Raw genomic sequence first — 25,758 nt, 5'->3', positions numbered from 1 at the left:
TTTTAGTTGTCTTTCTATCAAGCATGCAAACAAACATTCATTTATCATACAAAAACCTATATTATAAGAAGTTTATTTTAAGTAGTAAATTTTATCTGACATATATAGTGTGATTAATTTTATGTATTTTTTATCAACTTGAGTTTTCACAGTGATAAGAAAGTTTCTGAAATGGAAAACTTCGTATCTATCTCAATTATGCATGTGAATCCTTTCCAATAATCAAGAATTTAATATTAGATAAGAATTGTGATACGTGATGAAAAAATATTTTAACATGATTTTAATTTTTTTTAATAAAAAATAAAAAATATTCTTCCTCATAATTCTGTATAAGAGAGTCCAATCCTCAACTACCCAACTAGGTAAGGAGCTAATGAAATTCCCACAAAAATGTTTGGTTCTTTTAGAACTATTAGCTAAATCTGCCTACTTTATTGCAAGATGTAATTAAAAACATAACATTACCAATGCAACCAGTTACTTTTTTATAACATGAAATATAAGTACTTTGCATTATAAAAGCAAAGTATCATAGAAGTTTCACAAAACCCCTTGAATACTAAAATACGACCAGTCCAAAATAAGATGTGCTTGCTTTTAGTAGCAAATTATGTAGCAAACAAATAACAAATACGATTAATAGTTGGCTTTTAATCTTTATTTTGAGCCAAAACTAGTCCCAAGTTAGAAATGTCATTTTCTAATTCCATTTGCATTTGATAGCTTCTCTTCATTGTATTTTGTGTGGCCCATTTCCATGGTTTCCTCCTCTGTTGGGGTTTGTTTCTTTGGTGCACCTTTGTTGTCACGGTATATGAAATATAATATTAGTTGTATTGCCCCCAAAGCAGAACCAACACCATTAGGTACCTAGAAAAAAATCACCATGTCTATTGTATTTCACTTTTAATACAGAAAAAAAAATCAATTAGACTAAATTCAATTAAAATTTCAAAAATGAGGATTGTGCTTACAGCTAAAAATGGGTCACGGCCTAGTAGACCAAAGATGAACCATGAAGTGCCACATAGAAACACAGAAAGGGACAAGTAGAAGGGCATGAACTCCACACTCTTTGTTCTGATCACTAGTCTCTGCACATAGTTTCAAATCCATAGTATATACAACCATAGTATTTTTTTAGTGTTGCCAATTTGAAACATATAGCATGGTTTCTTGGACGGTTTTACATGCGCACCTTCCTTAAAAATAAAACAACAATTAAGCCTTAATGACAACCTAAAAGCAGTACCAATAAATATTTTGAAAATGAAAATGTTTTGGGCCCATCAATTATTTAACTAGGTGCAAGAAAAACTGAGTAATAGCTTATTTTCAAAAACAGAAAAGAGTTGTTAGTTTTTTTTGGATATGGACCATTTCCTAGTTTGAAAGAAGAGAATATGGTCCTATTGGAGATAAAAACGCATCCTTTTGGTATAAGGATCCATCATGATTAGTTATGTGGGTCACTCATTACATTTCAATAAATATGTCTTTGTCACTTTAGCAAGACGATATATTGTTCTTACTAATCAGGAAAGTGTCCTAATTCTTACTCTCTAACACCAATTTATACAGTTTGCTAATCAATAATTCACTCATTATTAACTACTGTAAAAACTTTAGTATACAAATTAAAGAAGGACTTGTAGAAAATCTCAAATAAAGATGGCTCAATGCACAAGGATCCTAGTCAGTCAAATCTCAATTCGTACATCCAGCAAAAGATCACAATGATTTAACTTGATGGAAACTTAGCTTACCATAATTGAGAGTGGCGAACCATACATGATTATGGAACATATGGCAGAGGCGAAGCCGCAGAAGACCTTCCTGGAATTGTCATGCAGTGCAAAGAGGGACACGAAAACAACAATAGAGAACACTGCAAGTACAGAGGTGAAGAGGCCAATAATTTTAGCCTTCTGTTTCTTAGGTGCAAATATGATGAAGATCAAAATGTATATGGTTTCAATCACTGTTCCAACTCCATTGATAGTTGATACTGGTATGTTGTCCGAAGACACAAAAGGCAAACCATACCTATGGATGGTTAAAACACTCAAAATCAGAAACCACTTTAAACACAAAAAAAACAATACTTCAACTCCAAACATATTTAAAATTACGATTACGGTCATGGTTGTGGTTGTAATTGAATCACATTTATGGCGATATTGCAGCCAGGATATAGATTTCGGATCACAATTTAAAATCTCGGGGGCTTCTATAGTTTTCTATGTCAAAGTTTAGCAGCAATATAGAAGAAGAAAATTAGCCGTACCATGCTTTAAACATTTAGAATTTATGACTAGAAAACTTTACTCTATTAAAGTAACAAGTACTAGTAAAATAATATCAATTATTAACTGCTAACAATGTGGTAAATAAGATATTAATAAATTGTCACCAAGTAAAATATTATGAGTGTACATGAAAATTGAAATTACACCACAAAAAAGGGAAGGGACCCAAAGTCTGCAATCATATAAAAGAGTACACTTGATTTGACAGAAGATTTTAGAGAAAGAGGACATAAAGCAAGAAAGAAAAGAAGAAGTATACCAAGCAGAAAGGAGACAATTGAGAAGTGTCATGATGTATGGAATACCCGAAAACTTCTCTGTGGATTTGTTGGCTATAATCCTCTTGAATGTTATCCTACAAAGCCAAAATTGTTACCATTTTCACTCAAGCTTTTACTATTTCACGTGTTAGATTTTGTAGAAATCTTTGCAGAATTGATTGAAATGCTGAGTTTGGAAAACCATATTTAGTGTCAAGACTACCGTGAAACAAAGAATGGAAAACTCAAACCTTTTTGTGACTGGATAATTGTGAGCTATGACTATTCCAAGAAAAAAAACAAATCTTTTCACATGTAAATTTTCCTCACAGCATTTTTTTAACTTAGGATTTGTCACACAAAATTAGTTTATATCTATCAAATTGTCTCGAAAGCTTTGATATTGTAGATAAATTAGACCTATTTGATATAACTAACCTTTCTTGTCAACAAATACATGTAATATTTTGCTTAGCATAAATAATGTCATTTGATGAAAAATTATGAGGAAAAATAGATGAGTTATTGAAAGCTCAAAAATTACTTAAGTGTCGTTTAGAAAGTTAGTTTTCTAAAATTACAAACTCCTTTTTTAAACTATAAGTTTTTTTTAACTTGTCTTTTATTGAGTAGCTTTACAATCTTAAGTTGCAAGCAACCCCAAGAATTACATGTTAGTCATGTCAAACACTATCTTAAATAAAAATTTGGATTATCTTATTTTAACAACTTCTCTCGCAGCAAATTAAACTGTATCTATCTCGTATTTTATATCTTTCATCTTTATACGCATCTAAAACAATCGAAGAATAAGTTAAAATGTGTGAGAAGTTGGTTTTCAAAATAAGTAATCACCTAGCATGGAGGGTATTCATATAAAAAATTTGTCATTTTCACCAAGAATAAGAGAAGATCCAAATTTCTTAAGTATTATATTTTCTTTGACCCACAATAAAAATTAAAAAAAATAAGTTATCCCCTGTCCCTGTAAGGGAGAAGATCCATCCCCAATCAGGAAAGAAACCATAGCAATTTGAGAGGGAAAAATAATAGACAATGAAAGAGGTTGTTATGTGATTCATACGCTGGAGCCAAGAACAGGAATAGAGCCAAAGCATTGCCTGCACCAACAAAGATGAACAATGAAAAACAGAGGAAATACAAGTCTTGAAACTATTTCATCATCTAAAGCTAAAAAGGAAGGTTAACAGTTAACATACCAAATATGCCAAACACCAAATGCAAAACAGCCATAGCTTGAAGTTGAACCTTGTAATTCTTATTTTCTTTTCTTCTTAATTCAGCACAATTGGAAAGAGAAATCTCCCTTGGTGTAGAGAGAACCAAAGTGATTAAACCAATGTTTTGTTGCTTTTGAAATGACAACAACGTAAGATGATATGGGAGAGTGGGTTAGAAGTTTATAACTTCTACAATATGAAATTATATGTTTATTTAACTCGATATAAAATAAATGGTCAAATATAAAATAAGTGTTCTAATATTTATGATCGATATGACTTCTAAAAAATAGAATTGATATATATTTTATATATTTCTCTTGGCATATAAAGAATAATGAAAATTATATGTGTTAATGGGTCAAGTTAGCAACAACTAAATTTTAGTACATCATATCACAAAACATTTTTCCTTTCTTCTTATCATAGATAAAAATTAGGTCCTTTTAGTAATCCGTGTTTTAGTTGAGAAAAATAGTTTTAGCGAAATTCTATCCATATATGAATTTTTTTTATTTGATTATGTGAGAATATAAAATCCAAAATCCTTACAAAATTGATAATGTTCTATTAAAGATTTTAAGAGAGTAAAAAGTTCATGGGGTTTATTTGGGAAGAGGAAACTGGTGCAAGGTAGTTTCTACTTTTGAGTATAGTATAAATACTGTATAGTACTTTTTATCATGTGGAGAACCTTTTTTTTTCCCTCATAAATACTAGCGTGTCGACTGACACTCATTATTGGTCACTCATATTTTTATTTTATCTGATATATAATCCAATATATAAACTCAATACAAAGTAAAAATTTAGAATATAATATATGTTAGTTGATATGATATACATAAAACTTATCTGAGTTTCTCATTTTGTACCTTTAATAATTATTATAGATGTTTTTTATGTGATTGTGTTTTTACTTAGGTCGAGAAAGAAAAGATAGAAATAATAAAATGTGTGGCAAATTAATAATATATTAATATAGAAAATGAAAGTAATATTTAAAAGTTTAAAGTAGTTATTAATAATAGGAAAGATAAGTTTAAAATAAAGATATATACAGCATGTTATCGTCCCAACCCAAGTGAATCATGCATATGCTATATTGTGTGTCATATTCATACTCAGATGAGGTAAAGCAAAAATGGTAGTTCCAATGAAATGTACATAGATGTATGTGTACAACTTCTTAATAAGGTTTTGTGTGAGAGCTAGGTTTTGGAGGGAAAGAGAATGAATGGTTTTGGAAAGTCTTTTCCTTGTTTGAGAGTTGAATGAAGGAGAATCAAATGTATTGAAGAGTTTCTCAAACCTCCAAAATTTTTCATGTGTCTATTTTAAAAAAAAATTCAAATTGTACTTTTTTTGAGATAAAATATGAAAATAAGTCTTGAAACTATTTCATCATCTAAAGCTAAAAAGGAAGGTTAACAGTTAACATACCAAATATGCCAAACACCAAATGCAAAACAGCCATAGCTTGAAGTTGAACCTTGTAATTCTTATTTTCTTTTCTTCTTAATTCAGCACAATTGGAAAGAGAAATCTCCCTTGGTGTAGAGAGAACCAAAGTGATTAAACCAATGTTTTGTTGCTTTTGAAATGACAACAACGTAAGATGATATGGGAGAGTGGGTTAGAAGTTTATAACTTCTACAATATGAAATTATATGTTTATTTAACTCGATATAAAATAAATGGTCAAATATAAAATAAGTGTTCTAATATTTATGATCGATATGACTTCTAAAAAATAGAATTGATATATATTTTATATATTTCTCTTGGCATATAAAGAATAATGAAAATTATATGTGTTAATGGGTCAAGTTAGCAACAACTAAATTTTAGTACATCATATCACAAAACATTTTTCCTTTCTTCTTATCATAGATAAAAATTAGGTCCTTTTAGTAATCCGTGTTTTAGTTGAGAAAAATAGTTTTAGCGAAATTCTATCCATATATGAATTTTTTTTATTTGATTATGTGAGAATATAAAATCCAAAATCCTTACAAAATTGATAATGTTCTATTAAAGATTTTAAGAGAGTAAAAAGTTCATGGGGTTTATTTGGGAAGAGGAAACTGGTGCAAGGTAGTTTCTACTTTTGAGTATAGTATAAATACTGTATAGTACTTTTTATCATGTGGAGAACCTTTTTTTTTCCCTCATAAATACTAGCGTGTCGACTGACACTCATTATTGGTCACTCATATTTTTATTTTATCTGATATATAATCCAATATATAAACTCAATACAAAGTAAAAATTTAGAATATAATATATGTTAGTTGATATGATATACATAAAACTTATCTGAGTTTCTCATTTTGTACCTTTAATAATTATTATAGATGTTTTTTATGTGATTGTGTTTTTACTTAGGTCGAGAAAGAAAAGATAGAAATAATAAAATGTGTGGCAAATTAATAATATATTAATATAGAAAATGAAAGTAATATTTAAAAGTTTAAAGTAGTTATTAATAATAGGAAAGATAAGTTTAAAATAAAGATATATACAGCATGTTATCGTCCCAACCCAAGTGAATCATGCATATGCTATATTGTGTGTCATATTCATACTCAGATGAGGTAAAGCAAAAATGGTAGTTCCAATGAAATGTACATAGATGTATGTGTACAACTTCTTAATAAGGTTTTGTGTGAGAGCTAGGTTTTGGAGGGAAAGAGAATGAATGGTTTTGGAAAGTCTTTTCCTTGTTTGAGAGTTGAATGAAGGAGAATCAAATGTATTGAAGAGTTTCTCAAACCTCCAAAATTTTTCATGTGTCTATTTTAAAAAAAAATTCAAATTGTACTTTTTTTGAGATAAAATATGAAAATAATTAAATATTTTTAGTAATATTATATAATTATATATTATTGTCCATTTCTCATTCTTAATTATATTTTTAAAAGAAAAATAAAAAAATATTTTTACATATCATTAGTTTACTCTCCTTCATCTAAATTTTATACTTCCAAATAATATAGAAAATTTCCTTCATTTTTCTTTCTTTTCCTCCTCTTCATGGCCTTTTGATCTCTCTCATTCTATTTCCCTCATAACTCAAAAACAAACCTAAAAACCTTGAGTAAACAAACATGTCAATATTAAATAAATAAGTTATGGGGACTATAGTATAAGAAAAAACTATAGATCTATTGATGAATTTATGTCACAACTCAAATATCATTCAGAAAAGGATGTATGTGTAAAATATTTTTACACTGTAATGTTATCATACACTATTTATATTTTATCATTATTGATTCTAAAATAAAAGTAATATAATAAATGATAGATGATATAATTATGTATAAATCTTTATAATATCAATGTATAAATATTACAAACAATATCATTTTGTACTTTGCAAAATATGATATAACTATCATTCCACTCTCATATTTTGCTAACAATATCATTTATTTTTACAAAAATCTATATAATCTTTAGTTGTCACCAATGTATTAATTATTACTCTCATCTTAAATTAAACATTATAATAAATATAAAATAATTTTTTATTACAATATAAAATACATTCAACACAAAAAATATTTTCTAATTCTCTAAAATGAAATATATAAAAATTGAATACTTAATATTAGACAATGTGGTTTGACGGACTGTCGACACACTAGTAAAAATAAAATTTAAAACATAAAATAATAATTAACAAAAATATTAAACTAATAATTTCATGGACTATTATCTTAATATATGCCACCACCAAAATGTCTCACATATTTTACAGGATATAATCTATTATCTTAAACCAAAATATTAAGATAATAGTTTGATCAATTTATAAACTATTTCCGTCATATCCAATATCCGATTTCCTACTTGAATAAAACGAACCGATTTCCCCAAGGCAGACACACCGAATTTGACGAATTCTTGTGGATAAATCAGAAGCGAAGAGACAGTGACGGTGTGGAATTTCAATTGAATATAAAGGCAAACATGTTCTGTTATTTCTTATTTGAGTTTCATGAATTCTTTAGTGGATAAATCAGACCACTGAGTTTGGAATTTCAGTTTAATGCAAAGGCAGGCATGTTCTATTATTTATTGACTTTAATATTAATACAATGTGACTTTCTTACCTGATTCCTCCTCGAATTGGTTTAGGAGAGACCAGCTTGCTAGTAATAAAAGGACGTGTGAGCTCTCTTCTGACTATCTTAAAGTCACATATATAATTATATATGATTAATTGATAATAGTTACAAAATTTATAGACCACATAAAAAATAGTATCATATTTTGAAACATTTTTTAAATAAATATCTAAATCTAGCTTCTGACCAATTGTTTTAATTTTGAAAACTTATTTTAAAAAAGTGAGTAGAACTATGAGTGAACAACCAAGAAATAAGGAAAAGGATGGTAGACTGTGTTACTATTGCATGAGTCCATATCTACTACTATTATCTCACTTCATGAGAAAAGAATAATGATTGGTTAAAAAAATAATTAATAATAGTAATTTTAACTTCAATATTTTTTTCCAACCAATTAAAAGTAATAATACATGGAGTGGGACAACATAAATACTTCTCTATTGCATTTAGTTTCAATTTTAGGAACAAAAAAGATTTTCTGTCCAATGATAAATAAAAATAGTAAAATAATAGATGTTTAAAAATTTAATTGAGATATCATAGACGCGATTGAATTTCGGACAATAAACAAATTTTTATTCTAATTTTAGAGATAGATAGGTTAATAAATGGCTCACATACACTTAATCAACACGAAAACTACGGAAATACAAGTCAATAGGAGGGTAGAAGATGATTATATTTCGGTGAAGTCTTCAGGAAAAGGCATTGCATAGAAATAAAGGTAAAAATGATAAGTTATGATACTTTTGCCTTTTAACTACATTATAATGATTTAATATGTATATATTGATCAACAAATCATTCACCATTGATTTATTAATCACCATTTACTCTTAAACAAAAGTAATATAAATTAATGATGAATGATGAAATTATAATATAAATTTTTTTACATTGTTAATGTATAAATTTTAAATTCATATTATAATAACATTTTTATTCTTACTCGCAAAACGCAAATAAAGAATTTGTTTTTGGATGATTCATTTCCAAAATGTTCACATCCCAACCTTTGCTGACGAGACTTTGTGTCTGCCGGTCAATATTATATAGTAATACGTATTCAATTTTTATATATTTTATTTTTAGAATTAGAATGTATTTGTTATAATTTTTATGACAATGTTCATTTTAATGTGAAAGATATAATTAATTAATGTGTTGGTGATGTTTATTTATGATTATATAGTCTTTTTGTAAAAATTAAATAATGTGAAGGGCAAAATACGAAATAGAAATTACACCATTGTGGAAGTTATAGATATATAGATAGATAACAACAAGATTCTTTATTCATAGCACCAACCCCATTGCAGAGATATTTTCCAAAACAAAGTGCTTTCCGCAGTTTCTACTACCCTCTCTGCTTACTTAGTGTAAAATTTTACCTAAGTATATGATTAGAAACATATTTATTAATTATTACTCCCAAATAACCCTATAAATCATCCTATCCACACATCATGTGTATACTTTACTTATTAATGTTTTCAATTCATATTCTATATGATGTTTTAATTTTTTTGACGTTTTTCTAAATCTTTTGATTTTTTTTGAAACATAATTCACATTTATATTTTTTTCCAATTATATTATTACTTATTACTCATTTTTTACATTTCATATCTCTCAATTTCTCTTTAGTGTAATTTCTAATGTAGATTATTTCAGTCAAATTATATTAAATTTATATTATTTAATAATTTTTTAAATTTTGTACACAATTCCAATTTTAATCTAGCTGTGTATACCCTAAGTACAATACTACATTTATCATACCTTAATTTTGGCTTGCTCAGTCACAATCACCATAATTGGTGTTATGAAAGTTACTAAAACTATAATATTGTGATCTGAATGTGATTACATGCCACAATTTAACACTTTCAAAACATCTCATCCCTACCTAGTTTCATACACCTATTTGTCATTTTCAATATTCTGTTCCTCACTATGAAAGCAAGTACAAATACCTAATTTGGATTAATTTTTGACTTATACTCCTGGAGATCTTTAATTATGGGCTCGTATTTTTGCATAGACCAACTGAAAAAAATTATATAAGTGAGTATAACAGTAACCAAAACCTTAAAATAGTATGTATATGAATATGAGTATAATATTTATATACTAATGTAAAATTTATATATAATCAATACGTTATTCATCATTCATTTGTATTTTTTAAAAGTCAATAATAATAAAACATGAATAATGAATGATACAATGACAGTATATAAAACTCATACATCGTAATAACATATATTTTTCTCTCTATAAGTACATCCATTTATAACTCATTCACTTTTATACAAACTTCTTCTTCCTACTTGAATACACAACAACTATCAATATTCTATCAGCATGCTACAAAATATTCCTTAATCTAAACGGTCAAAGTTTTTACTAGAACTTATGAAGCCTCCATCTACGATGTAGCTCAGCTTTAAGCCACTATATACGTAGGTTCGACCAAATTACCATTTAGAGCACCAATGGTCCTTTACAAAAGATGGTGTCCATCCATAGTTATACCATAATGCTATGTCGTTCTAATTTTGGAAATTGAGTGAACTGTTTTCCTCACATGCATATCAGTCCCCTCTTCACGTATCTATTATTGATTTGTTAGGTCCATTTAAAGTGAACAAAACACGGATGCAATATTCTGTGGTTGCAATATCATAAGATTTTAAATAGCATATACTCCATATCGTATTTGCGGACACAATATTGTAGGTCCATTAATGTGATCGTTAGTATTTTCTTGTAATTTTTAGTAATTATGGTGAACAAAAAATAACCAGAATCACAAATTAAAATCATAAGGTCGTCTAATCTAAAGTAGATATATCCTTACTATCTAAGTTTACGTTTCTGCTCATTTTCAAGGATGTCCACAGATACACGCACAATAAATGCGTATTATAGGAGAAATTTTTGTGGTCACTAAAGAAACACATCATTATTATTGTTTTAAAGAGTTAAACTTGTATAAGTTTGTTCAAAATCAACGGGACATGGTTCTTGGGATTTTGTGCATTGTCGTAATAATACATATGTGTCCTATAGTATTGCATCCAGAACGTCTATTAAATCATATATTTCCTTATATGTAACATAAAACTAGAAGGTAAAAATATGCTTCTGCTGTTTGATTCGTTTACACCCATAGTTACACCACCTAACCCTCACTGTTAACCATTGATTTGAGACAAGTCTAACCAATTGTATCAACTCAGTAAAAAATCATGTCACTTGTGTCTCTCTTGTTTTTTCCCTCTTTCCCTAAACAATACCTGCGATGCATCCTCTCTCTCTCATGTTGCAAAACATGATTGGTATGCTCAAACTCATAGCAAAACGAAATCAACTATTTTCCTTCCATTGGATTTTGAATGAAAAGAAATAGAAATGGAAGACTAGGAAGCATGAAATAAACTTGTCTTAAGCCCTTTCTTTTTTTCCTTTTCTTTTTATTCCATTCCAAAATCAAAATCAAACTAGTAAATGGATCAATAGATAATGCAAGGTGTTAAGGTGTCAGATCCTTCCAACATATTAATCATTGTATATTTCCACAAAGGAATGAAGATTTTTGAGCTCATGCCATAAAGGAATTGCTTTGCATGATCTTCTATGGTTAATTGTTACTGCAAGGTTGACATTTGAAGAGTCCACTGAAAAGAACATCTTCTGATGGAATGCTATGATCTCAGGTTTTGCAATCAATGGAATGAATGGAGGATTCAAATATAAGGCCTGATGCTATCACCTTTCTTACTATACTCTCTGCTTGTGCTCATGGGGATTTGGCCAATGAATCTTTCTTTGGAAGTAATAGCTAATAAAAGAGGCTTATGACTTCATAAAAAGAAAGCCAATGAAGCCTAATGACACATTTTTTGGGGAAATGTGGATTCATTTTGATATGAAAGTAGCTGAACAAGTAATGATGATGGTCAATACAGATTCTGTTTTGGGTACTAATTCACACAATGTGCTTCTACCAAATATCTATGCAGCTTCAGAAAAGTGTGAGAAAGATGAAAGGATGGGGAGGATCATGGTAGATGGAGGGTCTCAAAAGCAACCAGGGTACAATTCCATCATAGTTAGTGACTCTAATGGGGGTTTTAGTGTGAACAAATCAGATTCACACCAAAAAAGAATGTGCTATGTGCAATCTACAGAGGAGAAATACCACAACAAATCAAGGTGTTGTCTTAGCTAATGGAAAGAGACACTGTCCTTTGAAGTCAATATAAGGTGTTGGTAGCCAAAGGTTGACTTACCTGGTAAGATCAAACAGTTCAACATAAAGGTTATGGAATAGGACAAGGTCTCCTATCCTTGAAACTTTAGTGGTTGTTATGTAACCTAGCTTAAATTCATGATCAACCTTGAGGGAATAACATTTGGTGTGTACTCAGAAGTTAGAACAGCAGCTACCAAGCATTGTTAACTTCAAAATCGATTACTTTCCTTCCACCCACAGTCCCAGACTAAGCATAAGATTGAAACAAAAATATTTTTGTAATTGGTATATTGAAGATACAATAAGATTTTACATATATATGATCTCAGTTCACAGAAATCCCAATCAGAGAATGGGAAACAACTCCTTTGATGCTACACTACAGATACAGAAAATTGCATGTATATGTTCTCACAATTCACAGAAGATCCCATTTATACAATTCGAAAAGATTGAGCAATTTTTTTCAAATCATTGTAGTGTCTCTTCCACTGAAGACCTGCAATTCAGACATTACATTTTTTGGTTAATTTTTTATATTTATTTTGAACTCTTTTATGGCTGTTCAGACTTGATGCTGCAAAATTATTTAGAAGAGGATAAATTTTCATACCACTGCCTGTTACACCAAGCAAGTATAGACGATTGCCAGCCGCAGTAGCAGTAATAAGAACATGAGGCGGCTCCAGCTCAAACTGGTAGTAAGTTCTTCCTTCATGTTCTTCTGCACTTGCACTGAGAACCTTCCCTTCTACATTTTCCCCTATCACTTCTGGACCAAAGGCATTGATCACTTTGTCCGGAGGTCCAATTTGTTCTATTTTAGCATCATCGCCGAGATCTGTATAGTGAAAATGTTATTATCTAAATAACAAGAAAGTTCTCTGTTCTTTCTGTCTCAATTTTATTTTCCGTGTCTCCATAAAACTAAAATGGATAGAGAAAATTAAGCAAACACACCATCAGAGAATCTAAGAACAGGAGCGACAATGACAAACAGGCGTCCTTCCTTAGAGCTCGAAAATCTCAAATCTATCTCTGTGCCACCGAGATCTGCTATTGACACTGGTACCTGTTAAGCACGTGTACAAGTTTACAAAAAGTAAGCAAGCAGAAGAATAGAGAGAAGATCAAAATATGGATAATACATTTCCGATAAACATAGAAGTAAATTGCTCACTCATAAATAATAGAGAGAAATCATTTAAATGTTTTAAAGAGATTATCACTGCCATTGAAACTTTTTAATGCCTGGGACCAGTTCGAAGAGAACGGAAATCTTACAAGATTTTTGTCCAACTTAAATAGAAAAGTTTGTATTAATCATTACCTCTTCCCATTCTTGAGGCACTGAGAAGGTGTATGGGATAATAGGACTCCATCCAACACCATGTCCTCCTGACTTCTCATCCGGCCTGCGATATGTCCTCCAACCTGTCTGATCAAACCCTTGCCTATATTATTTCACTTTCACTTATAAAATCTATAACAAAGGAGATTACTAGATTCGAACAGGAAGGACAACTTGAGATAAACATCACATGCTTCACTTCATGCCTTCAAATGGAAGACACTTTTAAGTCATTTTTTAGAATGGATTACTTAGCAGCTTGACAAACATTTTTTGACCCTAAAGGATTATTACTTATGACTTTGAATTGTTAGACATATAGAACTAGATTTTATAAGTGCGCTCATGATGTAATAAGTAAACACACTTTCTATGTTTTACCAACTTACAGATTCTTCTGGTTGAGTTTATTCAAGTGTGAAATCTCACATTGAATATGAGGGGAAAAGTGAAAAAGTTTATAAGTGGAAGATGTTCATAGAACTAACGTCTTGAGGTTTTGGTTCAAGACGTGATGTCTCGCTTGTGACTCTCCACTTTTCTCATGCCCCAATAACAATGGAACTCCTTGGGTGGTCGGAGGCTCTCGGTTGTGATTTGGTCTAACACTTCCTTACCACACTATGTTCAAATTATATCCTCTCTTATCTTATCTGCCATGTTCCTCTTCTAAATGTGCATATCAAGATTTTAATTTGCGGTTGTGATGAATTGCCTCTGGGAAATAGGGAGACTGCTGAAAAACATTAACTGCAGCTGCAATTATATTTAAAAGGGCATGATGCTCTTACTTAGTGAATCTGACTTTCCCTTACAAGAGGAGAGACTGTTTCCGGGTTTGAACTGTACTAGCATATTTACTAAGCAATAAGCAACAACCGTACTGATGTGCCAACGACATTTGTGAACCATAATAGTGAAGAAAAACTCCTTATCGAAAAAAATAGAGGAGAAAACTGATTGGATAGGACTAATTACAAAAAAACTTATTTAACCAGGAACGTTCCAAGGTAAACAAACCTTGTTCATCTGGTTCTGATAGACCAGGAATTCTCCCAGCTAGAAGTCCTTGTTTTACCACCGCCAAACTCTCTCCCTGAAAACCCAACAAAGAAACCCCAGAAGCTAAAAGGGCTCTTCTGTTCACCAACAAAGAAGAACATTTCTTGCTTTCTCCACTATTTATCGTACAACTATCTTTTGAGACTGAAGAGTGGCAAAGTATTCGTGAGGGTGGGATAGGCATGTGCTGTGGATTCCTCAAAGGAAGCACGCAGATTGTGGACAAGACTGTTGCCATGTCCACTAAGATTTACGTGCTTATTGGATGATTAAGGTGAGAGATAAAGAAGAAAAAAATGGTTTGCTCAGAGACCAAGATTGAAGAAAAACGAAAATCATACAATGTGGTGGAAACTGGAAAGATTAACGTAGAAGCTGAGATCATAAGGCTAAGGTTACCGAGTCTCAGATTTTTGTGGACACGGTCCTGTTAGTTATTTGTGCCTCGAATATTTGTTGCAATTCAGTACTAACACGTGTCCATGCGATATTCAAAATACACATAAAAATATATTTTAGTTAAATATTTTTGTATCAATGGTAACTAATAGTTCATGGAATAATAACATATTTTATAACGTAGATTATAATGATATCTCTCAGTTTTAGCAAAATCATTTTCACTTTTTACACCTATACAAACCTTTTTAGTTTTATATTTTTATCACACTGATTATCACTGCATGATAAACAAATTGTATTTTTTTAAACAAAAACAAAGCATGATATATTGATGAAACAAGTCCAAAGAATATTACACTTATTTTTCATGCAGATGTGATCAAGTGTAATAAAAGTATAAAAACTAGAGGTTTATATAGGCATAAAAAAATGAATGATGATTTATGCAATTTCACTCAAACTTAAGGAGTACAATTGTAATTTCCTCTATTTTATAAGGCATAACATTTGCTCTTATTTTTAAGATACTTTGCTATATGTAGGTGAATGAAGGAAAATATTGTTATTATTGAATTTTGCAATATTATATTTATTTTTCTATTCCTATATCTTCCTTTTCCCACTCAATTGATTGATATTTTTTATATAAATTAATGCATGAATATTTTGATAATAAAAATTATAAAACTAATAAATTGATCTTACAAAAAGGAATATACTATAATATCAAAAGTATCTTACAAAAAGATTCGAACTAGTAAATAAATTACTTAATAATTTTAGGATTTACGACAGATAAATTATCAACCACTAAAGAGTCTTGTTATTATCATGTTAAGAAAGAGTCAAGATTCACTCAAGATTGAGAAATTACATCTTTAATCAAAATTAAGACAATGAAATGATGAGAACTTAAATATAAAAAAGTTGTATAGTTCAAAAATGGTTACATGATCAACCAGAATGTCACATTTCTTAAGCATAATGACAGGATACATTCTTGTCATGTATATGGAGAAAATGTTTATTATTATAGACAAAATGTTATTTTAATAATCTCTATTTGCTGAAAATCATTGACAATTTGGACAAAGTTTATTAGGTGTACCCCGCATTTATTGGGTGGACATGACATGAAAAATATGTTCATCCACTCTAAAATATCCACTCAACATGCTTTATTCTAGTGCGGACATTTCTAACAAAATGGACGACACACAAGTATTAATAGATAAAGTATTGAACATCAAATATGTAAAAGTATATGTATTTTTTTAAATGTGAGAAAGTTTATTCTATTTGTTATATATGCATTTGTATATCAAATGTAAGAAATTACTATTATTTTCTTATTATGTATATGCATCTGTATTTTATATATTATATATATGTATATATACTATTCTTTTTGTATTTGTATGTAAATTATGTATTATGCATATTTTGTATATAAATTTGTATATATTTTTTTAGTTATGATTAGGGCGGCCCAGAAGCTCGCCATGTTCATATTTAGGATGAACATGACATGATATTTTATGCTTTATTTAAAAAACGAGCATGTCCATATTTGCCCTAATTTAGACATACTTATGTGAACATGAGCAAAACGGACAGAACAATCCTAGTTACCAAGACTACTCAAAATGAATTAACTTCTGTTCATCGACTTGAATTTTTTCAATAGATATCACATAATTGAATGCTAAATTCTATTTTTGCCTTATTTAATTAAATAGGTTTACTTTTAGTGCAATAAAAAAATATAACCATTTATGACAACACTTTCAATAATTGGTTAACAAAGGAAAAATTAAAATAATGAGTATTCTTGTACTCTTTTACTATCAAATTTGGTATAAGAGCTATAATCTTAGTATCTTACAAGGGAAAATAGTACTTGATCCTCTATAAATTTTTGAATGAGATCGCTAAATCAATTTTGAAGATCGACCAGCTTTCTAAAATCCTAGATATATATTCCCTTATAACATGAAGTTTTTTAATCAAGTTAAAATGAAGGATTGTACATTTTCACGAGAGATGTACTCCCTTCCAAAGTGAAAGTTTTTTGATAAAATACAAATATATAAGTGACTTCAAACACCTAATACTCTTAAGATTTTGTCCAATATGAAAACCCAAATAAACAAAATGAATCTCCCCAATTTTGTAATTGAGGGAAAATGAAGCATAAACTCATGTTTTACATTAATTTCTCATAGTGTTGTTTTTGGAAGAGACATTCAAACCTTAAACCACTTAATAGCAATGAAGAATTGATTCCATAGTGAAAGTTGCATAAATTATTAATGTTTTCTCTTCTTGAAGATGGCACAACAATCAACATGTCGAGGGCTCAAGTGGTGACTTATTAGACTTAGGTTATAATTCTTTATTATCTTTTTAGAAGTCTAAGATGTTTGCCATAGATATTGAGTCTAGGTTAGGTAAACCTAGGTGCGAGTCTCACAAGACTTAATAAAGTAACTAATCCACTAAAATGAGATATCATCTAGTTTATTATATGTTCATGCATATCATACATGTTAGATGTGCATATTAGACATAATATAATTGTTAAAACATGTATAGGAGTTAAGCATAACATATAATAAATCGATTACCATTTAATTATGTATTAAAAATACACTGGTTAATCGATTAACCTCATGGCTTAATCGATTAACGTGTCTATTCTCTGCTGTTTCAACTGCATAACTGAAAAAACCGTTTTTAGAGGTAAAATCTATTTTGTATAAATTCTGGCAAATTACAGAAATAACTAAGAGTGAAAAACACAGAGAAAAGAGAATTGATCATCATTGTTAGAAACTATTAGAGAGTGTTGCATTAGGAGAAAGACTACATCATGCTAAGGCTTTACTTTTCACATTCATATTGCATGTTCTTTGAAAAGCTTTCTTGCATCATTCTTGTGTTTCTTGGAAAGAAAAAGAGATAGTTTTTTTTTTATGATTGCATAATTTCATAAACCTCATGCATGTACATTCATATTAGACTAGGAAGTCTTGTGAGTTCTTGCTTAGGTTTTAGTCTTTGATCTTTATTGTAATATATGAGTATTAAATACTCATTCATAACTCAAAGCATTGTAATTCAAGGATCGGGAAGATCCTTGCTGCGGTTAGATAAGGTGTTCTTCACAAAGACTTGGAGGTCTTGGGATAAAGAGCAATACCTTGGCTGAGGTCGAATAGCGGTAAGAAATGTTTTCTTGGAGGCGGTTTTGCGAAAGGTCAAACCAAGGGTGACGAAGTTCTTTGGGTTCCAAGAAAGAAGCGTTGGAGTCTTGTAATTGGAAGCGTGTATGTAACGTACACTGTGTTCTATAACGAAGAAGGAAAATCTTCCACATTAGAGGGGAGGACTGGATGTAGTTTTGCACTGGATAGCAAAACGAACCAGGATAAAATCCTTGCGCAATTTTTTCTATCCATTTCTCTTTTATATTTCAACATGTTTTAATTCGAGTTTGAAGCTGATATTTTGCATGCTTATACCTTGCTATGTTCTTGTTAATCTTGCATAAAAATATATGTTGTATATATATATATGTTTGTGTGTTGTTAATAAGTGTGCAAGTTGTTGTTCTGATCATTCTGTTTCTGTTTTGATTTAATTGATTAATCGATTAACTGAGCATTTTTCAGCAAGTATGTAAAAACCAAAAAGTGGAACTTGAGCTCCACCACACCTATTCAACCCTCTTCTAGATGTATTCTGTCACTCGTAACTTCCACATTGCTTATGATTTCTCCCATTTGATTTACTAATATAAATGGTACCATCCACTTAATACAACAAATATAATTCTTTCTCTAATCACCAACTTTGAAACCTAAAAAAATCATTAACTCAAAGTCTTTTTAATCATGCAATTTAAACTTTATGATGTTAACAAAAACAAGAAAGAAGCAAGCTGGACCTTCACCTCAACCTTTTTAAAGGAATCTCATCCAGATGACTATCGTTTATTAAAGCATAAAGATTCCCACAAAAAATGAAACCATGAATCTGACATTTTTCCTTTGCCACATGTATTAAATTGTGATATCATATGGTCCAAATGTTTCAATTAATAATAAGGTCATAAGGCCTCTACCTTTAACACTTATATCCTATCCAAATATATTGGTTGGAAATATAAGTTGATGTGGTGCTAAAAATTAGATAGTTTTTATTCTTTTTTAACTTGGGCTTAGCAATAATCTTGTAGAATTTTTGAACTTAAAGAAAATCATACAATTCAAGCATACTTTCATGCAAAGAAAAGGAACTACATATTCTTTTTGTCCTAGCCTAAAACCATAGCTTTCTAGTTTCCTTTTTTCATTTCAACCAATTGATTAAAAGCAACACTTTCATAATCTTGAACTGAAAACTCAACTTCCTTGCCTATATTGAAATTTTTTCCTGATTCAATGTGATCATGCTTTATAAAAACATGATTACATTGTCTAATCCGAATTGAAAATTCTAATAAAAATCTCATTGATCTTATTTTTAAGTGGCCCTAAAAGCTTTTGAAAAACGAGCACTTTCAACTTCATCCATCATTGAACCAACAAATAGCACCACCACTTTGATAAGAAAAGTTTGAAGAAATTTGGATTCCATGAATTGGAATACATTGCTATATTAGATACACATAACTCTCCTTAGCAACTTCCTTTCAGGCAGGTCCACAGGTAAGTGGGGCTAACTCTCCCAACGGGTATTTTTCCATCCACAAGACTCGAACCCGGGTTCTTGCTTAAGGGGAATCAAGCATGTACCACTTGAACCAACGCCCGTTAGTGAAGGATATTTATTTAGAAAATCATATATAGAACCCTGTGAGCATTCTTTACTAATGATAACACATCTTCATCAATTATTACTCTAATCAAAACACCATTACCTCCAATTAGAAAAGCAAAATACTTGCCCTAGAACACCATACCTCCCAACTATCATAAATTTTATTAAATATTCTCCACTCTTGGTAAGTATTATCTACCATACTTGGTTCATAAACCTTGAATTTCATACATTCTCAAACATCATAAAAACATCTTCGTTATTCCTAACTCTCCATAAACATCATCTTCAATATTCAGAAATCTATCTCCATAGATAACATATTTTCAAATCTACCATGCCAACTTCACGATCCTTAAATTTTATACACTCTAAATCACTTATTTTTAATAAGCAACACTCCAGCATATTTCAACATTACCTAATAATATGAACCTCACATTAGTAACAATATTTAAACTCATGCCATTAAAATAAATGAATATAACATCTATGTATCTCAGTGTAAAAATTATATACTATAGTATATTATTCACCATTTATTTGTATTACTTTTTAAAACAATAATATAATAAAATATGAATAATATATATTACACTGTTACTAGCCGTGTATAAAAACTCCTGTCCACGTTTTTATCCTAATGATAAATGGAGTAAATTGAATCATTAGAGGCAAAACTAAACTTGATATTATATGGATTCTTTTTACTATCTCTTTACCAAGGAGGATAGAATACTTGTCAAAACATTATCCTTCTCTATTTTTTTCATGAAAGAGAGAGGCTAAAACATTATCCTAGTTTAAAATTTGTTCTAATTTAGTAATTTTACTTTTACAGCTTTTGCTGTTATTGCTGTTACCATATATCTATGGAAGTCTCGCACACAGCATCACCCAACGCCTTATCATCACTCTCACATCAGAAGAGAACGAACAGTTAGGGTTTTCTCTTCTCTTGTTCTGCGGCACCGTCTTCGTGAGTCGCCGAGGAATGGACGACGACGAATTCGACGACGAGGAGGAGGAAGAGCAGGTCGCCGATTTCAACGAGGTGGAGGAGGAGGAGGAGGTGGAGGAGAGAGGTGGCGTTGGCGGAAGGAAGAGGAGGAGATCTGGCTTCATTGACGAAGATGCGGAGGAGGACGATGAGGATGAAGAGGAAGAGGATGATGATGATGATGAGGATTTCGATGGCAGAGGTGGTGGTGGAAGGAAGCGCCAGCGCAAGAAGAAGAACGCTGCTTCGTTCTTTGATGAAGAGGCTGCTGTTGATTCTGATGAGGAGGAGGAAGAGGAGGAAGGAGAGGATGGTGTGTTTTCTCACTTTCCTGTTCCTCATTTTGATTCTCTTAAGTTTGTTGTTGTGATTCATTTAGAGGGGAATTGATTTGATTATATGGGAAAATGAATTAAATTAGGTCTCGAACTGGGAATTTAGGGTTTCTTTGTTGAAATAAGCGATGTGATTGACGGAAGAGGAATAATTAGGTTAGTTGACTTGAATTGCCTATCGATTAGGGTGTGGTGGTGTAATCAAATCCCTTTTTGGAAGAAGGTTTGTTATTGTCTATTGCTGCTTTTGAAATTCACCTTTGCTAATAAGTAATAAGTGTTGTCCTCAGGGGGATTGGAGTTTCATTCTTTTCAATATTGGTTAAATTGTCAAGACCAATTATGCTTCTCAAATTATTTAACTTTTAAATGGTTATGTAAACCAGTTATTGTTTAATTGATTCGAAGTTTGGGTAGCCACCCTTTGTGAACAATGGATATAAAAAAGGTTGAATTGTGTGAACACAGATCAAAATCATCGTCACAGGGTCTGAAATAGTAATTAGTAGCTTCTCCTTTAGATTTGAGTTGCTTAGTGGAATGAACCTAAATTATGACATATTGATAGGTCCATATAAACACTTATAGATTTTCAAGATACTGTCTTCTAAGTGTTTATAAGTCTTAACAATGTGGAGCTTAATTGCAACATGCAGTTTAACTGTATAAGAGTTTACTCTTCAGAATACCATATATGTTTTTTTGAAGATGATTGGATTAGTTCCTTGTAACTAGGATTATAAAGTTTTCATGAATACATCAATTGAGAATGTACAAATTGCTTCAAGCCCTCTCTATCTCTGTCCTGTAAGATATCTGTTATAGTTGTAGGTTATGTTCTGATGCTCGGATTTTTACTTGAGTGTGAATTCTGGGGAAGATTGAATTTTTCATGTTTTCTAATGTTATGTATTTGGTCAGTTTGTTATAAAATAGCTATGTCTCAGGTACTTTTTATAAGTATACTAATTATCTATATAAGATAAGATAACAGCCATCTGAAACATGCAGACTTCATTGTTGACGGTGGAGCTGATCTTCCTGAGGAACATGATGGCAGAAATGTGCGTCGTGGTCGTATGTTGCCACATGATGAAGAAGATCATGAAGATCTTGAAGCTGTGGCAAAAAGCATTCAAGAAAGGTATGGAAGGCGCCAGGCAGAGTATGATGAAGAAGCTACTGATGTAGAACAGCAAGCTCTTTTGCCATCTGTGAGAGATCCAAAGCTCTGGATGGTGAAATGTGCGGTATGATCCTGTCCGCTTTGTGATAATTTCCTGTTTTTGGAGAGAGAAAAAAGATATAGAAACATGTCATATTATTTTGTTGATGTTCATTAGATTGGTCGTGAGCGGGAAACGGCTGTTTGCCTTATGCAAAAGTACATAGATAAGGGGTCTGAATTGCAAATTAGGTCAGTTATTGCTCTCGATCATCTCAAAAACTACATATATGTGGAAGCAGATAAAGAGGCACATGTGAGAGAGGTATTGTCATGTGAATTGTCTTCTGTTCATCACACATATCTTCAGAGATGATTTTTTTAACTTTTAATATTTTGGATATGTTTCAGGCTTGCAAAGGTCTACGCAACATATTTGGCCAAAAAATAACTCTTGTTCCGATCAGAGAAATGACTGATGTCCTGTCAGTTGAAAGCAAAGCTATTGACCTTGCCAGAGATACTTGGGTCAGAATGAAAATTGGAACATATAAAGGGGACCTTGCCAAAGTATGCATCACATTCTAGAAATTTCTTGATTCCATCCCTTATGATTTCTTTATTTACCATCAAGCTATCTCTTTTATAGGTTGTGGATGTTGACAATGTGCGGCAGAGAGTTACAGTGAAGCTAATTCCAAGGATAGACTTACAGGCCCTTGCAAACAAATTGGTATGAAATTTTTTCGTGTTTTGTTAAATGCATGTTCTGTATTTGTTCAGCGTTTCCTTTAAAACGAAACAAATTGAGTCCCTATTTTTGTGCATAATAATACATGCATCATGCAGGAAGGTAGAGAAGTTGTAAAGAAGAAGGCATTTGTTCCTCCTCCTCGTTTTCTAAATGTTGAAGAAGCCAGGTATTGCAGATTCTCTCCCTTTTATAGCTGAATCTCTTATTTTCTTGAAAACTTTCATGTTCCTTGTCTGATGAAGTTTGTGTTTTTTATACAGGGAACTGCACATCCGTGTGGAGCATAGACGTGATGCCTATGGGGAGCGATTTGATGCAATTGGAGGCATGATGTTCAAGGATGGTTTTTTATACAAAACAGTATCAATAAAATCCATTAGTGCTCAGAACATCAAACCTACATTTGATGAGCTTGAAAAATTTCGCAAACCGGGTGAGAATGGAGATGGTGATGTAGCTAGTCTGTCAACTTTATTTGCAAACAGAAAGAAAGGGCATTTTTTGAAAGGTGATGCTGTAATCGTTATCAAGGGTGATTTAAAGAATTTGAAGGGGTGGGTGGAGAAAGTTGATGAAGATAATGTTCATATAAGGCCAGAAATTAAGGGTCTTCCAGTAAGTATGACTTGGCATTTGTTTGGTTTTCTTACCTAGAAAGTCTGCCAATTTTGCTTGTTGGTGACTAATAGAGAATTTTCAATGATGTTTTATTTCTTTTTGTCAGAAAACTCTTGCTGTAAATGAAAAGGAACTGTGCAAATATTTTGAACCCGGAAACCATGTTAAGGTTGTTTCTGGTGCTCAAGAGGGTGCGACTGGCATGGTTGTGAAGGTGGAGCAGCATGTCCTGATCTTAATATCTGATACAACAAAGGAACATGTGAGTTTTATGGTCCCTTTACAGACTCACAGGTACACTGAGTTTCTACTTATATTTAGTGCAGAAATGACATAGAAATATCATCTCTTTAGATCCGTGTGTTTGCCGATGATGTTGTGGAGAGTTCTGAAGTGACCACTGGAGTTACAAGAATTGGGGACTATGAACTTCGTGATCTTGTACTACTCGAGTAAGCCACTTGCTGTGCTTGATATTATACATATTTTCTTGCCTCTGTATGTCATGGTTCAAACTTTTCTAACTTCTAATTTAACGTGGCACAGTAATATGAGCTTTGGTGTGATAATACGTGTAGAAAGTGAGGCATTTCAGGTTAGTAAGGGATCAAAATTTAAGACTTTTTAATTAAAATTAAAAAACCCTTATCAATCATACTAACATCTGTTACTTTTTTCTAGGTTCTTAAGGGTGTCCCTGACCGAGCTGAAGTTGTGCTTGTTAAATTAAGAGAGATCAAATGTAAGTTAGATAAGAAAATCAGCGTGCAAGACAGATTCAAAAACACAGTATCAGCAAAAGATGTTGTGCGGATTATTGAGGGTCCCTGCAAAGTGAGATTCTGACTTTCGGTTAGATTTATTTATTGAAATTTAACGTATTTAAATTATCACATTATTTTGCTAGGGCAAACAAGGTCCTGTGGAGCACATATATAGAGGAATCTTGTTCATCTGTGATCGTCATCATCTTGAACATGCCGGCTTTATATGTGTTAAGGCTCAATCATGTGTAGTTGTGGGAGGTTCACGCTCCAATGGGGACAGAAATGTAACCCACTTTCCCATTTTAATTGTTCTTTATTAATTCTTATTTTTTTTGGGTTTTATGACTTTCATCCTTGTAATAATGTTTTGCTTAATTTATTCTTTATCTTCTCTAGGGTGATGCCTCCTCGAGATTTGCCAGCCTTAGAACCCCCACTCGTATTCCACAGTCCCCGAGTAGGTTTTCTCGGGGAGGGCCTCCAAATCATTGTATGTTTAAATCTTTATTTTTTGTTTTATATACTGGATTGTTGGATTGGTCTTTCATTTTTTGCTTAACTTTTTTTAAGAATGCTTTTAATGTTAATTTCGTTGATGTGTTTTAGCTGGAGGAAGGGGCAGAGGTGGAAGGGGGCACGATGGTCTGACAGGTTCAACAGTTAAAGTACGCCAGGGTCCCTACAAAGGTTATCGTGGGCGTGTTATAGAAGTTAAAGGCACATCAGTTCGGGTTGAATTGGAGTCCCAAATGAAGGTTGTGACTGGTAGGTCTTCTATTTTGGCTAAACATCTGTCCTGCTTGTATTTTTTTTTATTTGCATGGTCCCTGACTAGTGTGTTTGCAGTTGACCGCAATCATATATCTGACAATGTGGCTGTAACTCCATATCGGTTAGTTAAATGTTACATACAGGGTTTTCATTCTTTGTATTCATTGAAAGATACTAGACAATCTGATTATTTTGTGTTATACCAGTGAATCTCGATACGGGATGGGAAGTGAAACCCCGATGCATCCTTCTAGAACTCCCTTACATCCATATATGACTCCTATGAGAGATCCTGGAGGTTTGTATTATTTTTAGGGTTGACGGTGACACTTGACTCTCTTATTTTGGCTCAAAGGCATAACTACTAATATTTGTCCAACACACTGTTTACTTGTAGCAACCCCTATTCATGATGGAATGAGAACACCTATGCGTGACCGAGCATGGAATCCTTATACACCAATGAGTCCTCCGAGGTTTGTCCTAAAAAGATCCT

The 25,758-nt window shown here is 31.5% G+C and overlaps 3 protein-coding genes across 4 annotated transcripts in view; 1 reads left to right on the top strand and 2 right to left on the bottom strand.

Annotated features, from left to right (window-relative positions):
* On the bottom strand, nt 475-4,018 carry LOC109327526 (bidirectional sugar transporter SWEET1-like). The gene is made up of 6 exons (XM_019560702.1): nt 3,793-4,018; nt 3,657-3,693; nt 2,572-2,667; nt 1,770-2,049; nt 978-1,097; nt 475-873 (listed from the first exon to the last, which is right to left on the bottom strand). The coding sequence occupies exons 1-6, from the start codon at nt 3,824-3,826 to the stop codon at nt 697-699; spliced, it is 744 nt and encodes a 247-aa protein (XP_019416247.1). The 5' UTR covers nt 3,827-4,018; the 3' UTR covers nt 475-696.
* Nucleotides 12,473-15,089, bottom strand: LOC109327317 (psbP domain-containing protein 4, chloroplastic). 2 transcript variants are annotated; one of them, XM_019560404.1, is made up of 6 exons: nt 14,971-15,089; nt 14,585-14,919; nt 13,544-13,647; nt 13,174-13,285; nt 12,827-13,054; nt 12,473-12,712 (listed from the first exon to the last, which is right to left on the bottom strand). In XM_019560404.1, exons 2-6 carry the CDS (start codon nt 14,862-14,864, stop codon nt 12,648-12,650), a joined length of 789 nt encoding a protein of 262 aa, XP_019415949.1. In that variant the 5' UTR covers nt 14,865-14,919; nt 14,971-15,089; the 3' UTR covers nt 12,473-12,647. The 2 variants fall into 2 exon arrangements, with proteins under 2 accessions (XP_019415949.1, XP_019415950.1); XM_019560405.1 differs by lacking the exon at nt 14,971-15,089 and having other exon boundaries at nt 14,585-14,964.
* LOC109327738 (putative transcription elongation factor SPT5 homolog 1) overlaps nt 14,923-25,758 on the top strand; it is a 13,009-nt gene continuing 2,173 nt past the window's right edge. The window contains exons 1-20 of the mRNA XM_019560895.1: nt 14,923-15,055; nt 19,561-19,646; nt 19,729-19,740; nt 20,655-21,165; nt 22,199-22,437; nt 22,531-22,677; nt 22,764-22,922; nt 23,002-23,085; nt 23,202-23,272; nt 23,367-23,721; nt 23,831-23,986; nt 24,079-24,176; nt 24,271-24,319; nt 24,406-24,558; nt 24,632-24,775; nt 24,888-24,981; nt 25,098-25,256; nt 25,338-25,383; nt 25,469-25,560; nt 25,660-25,738. Coding sequence (XP_019416440.1) covers nt 14,923-15,055; nt 19,561-19,646; nt 19,729-19,740; nt 20,655-21,165; nt 22,199-22,437; nt 22,531-22,677; nt 22,764-22,922; nt 23,002-23,085; nt 23,202-23,272; nt 23,367-23,721; nt 23,831-23,986; nt 24,079-24,176; nt 24,271-24,319; nt 24,406-24,558; nt 24,632-24,775; nt 24,888-24,981; nt 25,098-25,256; nt 25,338-25,383; nt 25,469-25,560; nt 25,660-25,738 — 2,867 coding nt within the window. The remainder of the gene's footprint in view (nt 15,056-19,560; nt 19,647-19,728; nt 19,741-20,654; nt 21,166-22,198; nt 22,438-22,530; nt 22,678-22,763; nt 22,923-23,001; nt 23,086-23,201; nt 23,273-23,366; nt 23,722-23,830; nt 23,987-24,078; nt 24,177-24,270; nt 24,320-24,405; nt 24,559-24,631; nt 24,776-24,887; nt 24,982-25,097; nt 25,257-25,337; nt 25,384-25,468; nt 25,561-25,659; nt 25,739-25,758) is intronic.

This window comes from Lupinus angustifolius, chromosome LG15, assembly GCF_001865875.1.
Source record: "Lupinus angustifolius cultivar Tanjil chromosome LG15, LupAngTanjil_v1.0, whole genome shotgun sequence".
In the NCBI taxonomy this organism is placed as follows: domain Eukaryota; kingdom Viridiplantae; phylum Streptophyta; class Magnoliopsida; order Fabales; family Fabaceae; genus Lupinus; species Lupinus angustifolius.
This window is presented reverse-complemented; position numbering and strand designations above follow the sequence as displayed.

What these genes read in the sequence shown, in the direction of transcription:
- LOC109327526 (XM_019560702.1), bottom strand. Translation starts at nt 3,826, where the DNA reads ATGGCTGTTTTGCATTTGGTGTTTGGCATATTTG. An exon ending in TTTGGTGTTTGGCATATTTG is followed by an intron (nt 3,694 to 3,792) that starts GTATGTTAACTG and finishes TTGTTGGTGCAG; the next exon opens with GCAATGCTTTGGCTCTATTC. An exon ending in GCCGTGACCCATTTTTAGCT is followed by an intron (nt 874 to 977) that starts GTAAGCACAATC and finishes ATTTTTTTCTAG; the next exon opens with GTACCTAATGGTGTTGGTTC.
- LOC109327317 (XM_019560404.1), bottom strand. Translation starts at nt 14,864, where the DNA reads ATGGCAACAGTCTTGTCCACAATCTGCGTGCTTCCTTTGAGGAATCCA. An exon ending in TGCCTCAAGAATGGGAAGAG is followed by an intron (nt 13,286 to 13,543) that starts GTAATGATTAAT and finishes CGTGCTTAACAG; the next exon opens with GTACCAGTGTCAATAGCAGA. An exon ending in GCTTGGTGTAACAGGCAGTG is followed by an intron (nt 12,713 to 12,826) that starts GTATGAAAATTT and finishes TCTGAATTGCAG; the next exon opens with GTCTTCAGTGGAAGAGACAC.